The 4,629-nt window shown below is 27.1% G+C and overlaps 1 protein-coding gene across 1 annotated transcript in view; it reads left to right on the forward strand.

Moving 5' to 3' along the window:
• LOC107466190 (protein LIGHT-DEPENDENT SHORT HYPOCOTYLS 4) overlaps nucleotides 1-1,520 on the forward strand; it is a 1,772-nt gene extending 252 nt beyond the window's left edge. Inside the window, exons 2-3 of the mRNA XM_016085180.2 lie at nucleotides 6-369; nucleotides 1,106-1,520. Of these exons, the coding sequence (XP_015940666.1) occupies nucleotides 6-369; nucleotides 1,106-1,117 (376 nt within the window). The 3' untranslated portion in view covers nucleotides 1,118-1,520. The remainder of the gene's footprint in view (nucleotides 1-5; nucleotides 370-1,105) is intronic.
• Nucleotides 1,521-4,629: the final 3,109 nt, after the last annotated feature.

A 4,629-nucleotide genomic window follows, 5' to 3' on the forward strand; every position in this document is an offset into this window, starting at 1 on the left:
GAATTCCTCCGATACTTGGACCAGTTCGGAAAAACGAAGGTGCACACGCAGCTATGTCCATTCTTCGGGCACCCGAACCCGCCTGCACCGTGCCCTTGCCCGCTCCGCCAAGCTTGGGGGAGCTTAGACGCTCTGATTGGTCGGTTAAGGGCGGCGTTTGAAGAGAATGGCGGCAAGCCGGAGGCTAACCCTTTCGGCGCTCGCGCCGTTAGGCTTTACCTTCGCGAGGTTCGTGATTCTCAGGCTAAAGCCAGAGGTATTAGCTATGAGAAGAAGAAGCGCAAGAGGCCGCCACACCAACAACAACCGCAACCGCAACCGCAACCGCAACCGCTCCCGCAACCGCAACCACCTTCCACCAATACTAGTGTAAGTTATTTATTACTTACAAGGACACACATACCTGCATGTATACTGCATACTTCTTTTCTTCCTTTCTTTTCTTTTTAAATTCAAAATACTAATTTCATAGATTCTGGCTAGCTATATCACTATTTCTTTAAATGGATCAGTCATATAAAAAATTTTGATTAAAAGATTTATTATTTCAATTATTTTCTTTTCAATTGAGTATTTAGGTTGTCAAATTATTAGTTGTTTTGTATAAAGATTTATCGACTTAATAATATATTAGATGTTAGTCTTACTAATTATTAATAGTGTATAGTTTTGTAACTATTAACTATATTAACTAATGTCACTAGATCTTGCTTATATTGAGATTTAATTAATGATTGACGAGTTGCTTAACTTTAACTTATCTTGTTATATATCATTATATTATATGGATTTAACTTTTACACATGGTTATGTATTATAACAAGAGAAAAAATAACTATATGTTTTATACTTATTCATCTGGACAAATGATTCGAATTAAAAAAAAAATGTTATGTGAAAAATTAATTAACCAATAAATTGATTATAATATATGTGTTATTTAATTTATTTTTAATATATATTTTATATTTTAACATGTATTTTATTGATCGAATGGTTGATTTTAGTATATAAATGATATGGTTAGTTTATTAATGTTGCAAGCTAAGTACACTATTTTTATTTGTTTTAAAGTTTTTTTTTTTTTCTGTATTTGGTTATGCAGATGAACTTGTGATTTGAGAATGGGGTTAGAGCGATGAAGCATGGGGAGACTATCTACTACAGGCTTTGGAAGTTGATTAAAAAGGTGCAAACCTAAACAGCAGTGTTGTTGGGTGGAAGAAGCAGTGATATCGGGTAAGTTGAGAAAGCAGTAGCAGTAGTAGTAGCAGCTTGTGATGAAAAGACTCATGTTAAATTGAATCAATCAATGAACGAACCAAGGTAAGTGAGAACAAGGGCTGTGTTTGTGACAGAACAATACATCGTCCAATTTGTAGTAATAAAAAAAGGAACTTGTCTATGTTCTTTTTTAAGATCCTATATTATTTATATTTTTATATAATATATATGACCAAACAAATAATATTATTGGATTTCAACATCTTATGCCAGTTAATTAATCACTTATTCGCCTATTATTGTGTTGTATATTATATAATTGTAGTAGCTAGTCATCTAGCATTATTGTTAATTGTTTAGTAGCTAGCTAACATTTTGCATTTAGATTTTTAGACCAATAAATTTAATTTGGTGATTATTGGTTCATGTTTTTGGAAGATTTGATAGTTTGCTAGTACCCTGTTAGTTTAAGGAATTTATGTGGTTTCATACTTTGGTTTATACAATTTTCTCATGCACAGTGTTAGACATTTAGTCAACACAATGCTTCTTATATACTGTCATGCAATTTGAAGCATCGTTTAGTGTCTTGGGGTTTGTGCACAAAGAAAAAAACACACACACTCTCTCTCTTTGATTCTAGTGATATACATGCGTGTGTGTGTATATATATATATATGTCTAAATTCAGTGAGAGAAAAGAGATTGCACTTGGTGCTAGACAATTTTGAACACTCTTATAATGATGCTATTTATTTTCTTTTGGTCAAAGGGTGAAACTTGTACACTGGAATCATACTATATACACAAAAAAGTTTATAAATCAAACAATTTTTATATGTATTTGCAATTCATTAGTTTCTCATTCAAAATGTGATTTATGACCCTTGATTCAATTTTCCTGGCACTCCTTTAATTTCTTATGTCTATGTATAAATAATAAGTGCTATGCCAACAAATGAGTTGGATAACCACTACCATTAATTAACATGTATTTCTATACAATTGAAAAAGTATAATACATGACATAATCTTTAAATTTTGTCCTTGTTAACATTATTATGTTGTTTAACTTGGTCATTGATGTAGCAATTTCTGTACACCTTGTTTTAAAAATGAATTAAACATAATGGCTTTTGTTAATAGGTGTTTTAAGAGTACTTGGTAACGGCTATTTTTATATATTTTACAAAATAATTTTTTTATAAATAAAATATTATTTTAGTCCCTAACATTTGATTTAAATTTAAATTTAATTATTAATATTTTAAATGTTCTATTTTAGTCTAATTTTTTTTTAAATAGGTTTAATTTTGTTCCACATTTAAATTTGACATGAATCATTAGCATATTTAAGAGCCAATGTAATATTATTTGAATTAAATTTAATGGTAGAATAATATTAAATCTATTTAAAATTTTTTAAAATTTGAATAAAACGTTTGAAATGTTATGAACTAAATTAAGATTTGACCAAAACGTTAAGTATTAAAATAGTACTTTACCTTTATCTTAAAAACTTAAATATTTTATCCTAATATAAACTTTCTATATTTATTACCACTTTGAGTAGATATATAGTATCCTTTTGATCCATGTATAACTTAGTTCATCTAATGGGGTGAAGTTTTGAATTGTTGTTGTTACTATATATACATTCACTCACAAAAACTCTTTTGTAATATATTTGCTTATCTTTAATTTTGTGCCATGATTGATTACATCATTACATATTGTGAAAGTATGCTAAATTTTCTAGCTGAATTATGATTTGTTCTACATGAGTATATGCATGAATTATACTAAATTGATACAAACATGATATATATCATGCATGTAGAAATAAAATTGAGAGAAGCTCATAGTTAGCCCTAAAATCATTGAACCGTGTGTGCAAGGAAATCAAATCAATACTTAAATAGTAAATAATAAACATTAAACTTGAATTCTTTGTTTACACATTTTGGATACAGTGACTTGATATATAAATACACACACATTCATAAAATCATAAAATTTTCAGTGGTGTTATTACTTTACTCTTCAATGAGAAATCATATGTTAATTAAAAGTATTATTATTATTTTCATTAGTAGATACATGATGCAAAATTATTTTGGCTTAGAGATCATATAAATTGGGATTCTCAATTACAACTAGCAGAAATAAAATGCTGGCCATTCATACGGATACCCTACTTGTGTCGAAATGTTTCCATGTTCAATTATAAAAAGTTAAAAGAATGTGCAAAGAATTTGTTAAAGCATTGTCTTTATATATTAGTTTTTCTTTGTAGTAGTGGGTTTTACTGTGACACAAAATCATGTAAGCAAATAGGGCCACTGGCTTTGATTCTTACTTCTCCCATGCATTCTCAATTTCTCAAGCATGATTTAGAGATATATTTATTTATATGTTGTTTTTGACAAATTTAATTCTTTGGAAAAAATAATTATATAGTATAATATTAGAGTTTATATGACTTTAAAAGAAGTTATTTATATAAAAAGATGTATTAGAAATATCACTTTGTTATTTTAACTGAACTATTTTGTGCACTGAGAGAATTGGGGAAAGATTACTACCGAATCTTAGAGTCCTTTATGTACATAATAATTTTCGGTGGCCTCATTGTTCCTAAGAACACTACTATTGCGAAGTAAGTTATAGGGGAAAAAACATAATGATAGTCACTAATTGGGTATTAGTTGAATTTAAAATACAATTCTTGCACTATGAATAAAATCAACTTTGGTTGATTAAGCGCTTAATTCTCTTGTTTATCTAAACAAATATTGAAAATTTAAGTCTCACTTTGTATATATTGTAATTTATTTTTTACAAATCCTAAAATAAGATTTTAATTTGCGATAAATTAATTTTAATCTGTTAAATTAAAAGATATTGTACAAAATTAAAATAATAAGTTATTTAATTATGATAAAGTATATTTTTATTCTTGAAATTTGTTTAAAATTTTAAAAATATCTTTAAATTTTATTTTATTTTAATTTTGTTTTAAAAGTTTTTAAATTACATCAAATATATTCTTGACGGACTAATTTTTCAAAAAATTTAATACTAATTTAGCAACAATTTTATAAGAACAATCTTTAATACAAGCAAACTAAATATAATTGTCATGCATTATTATTAGATTGGTTATAAATTTTGTGAAAATTTAGAATATATTTGATACAAATAGAAAATTTTAAGATTAAAATAAAATAAAAATTAGAGATATTTTTAAAATTTTTAACAAATTTCAAAGATAAAAAAATACTTTACCCTTTAATTATTCATCACCGATGTCACTACTCCTTTTTTTTCCAAATAAAAAACTTTAGTTCTTCAACTATTTTTCAGTTTACTGTAAATTAAACTTTAAATATTTACTTTCTCTGC

The sequence above is a fragment of the Arachis duranensis genome, chromosome 9 (genome assembly GCF_000817695.3).
Source record: "Arachis duranensis cultivar V14167 chromosome 9, aradu.V14167.gnm2.J7QH, whole genome shotgun sequence".
In the NCBI taxonomy this organism is placed as follows: domain Eukaryota; kingdom Viridiplantae; phylum Streptophyta; class Magnoliopsida; order Fabales; family Fabaceae; genus Arachis; species Arachis duranensis.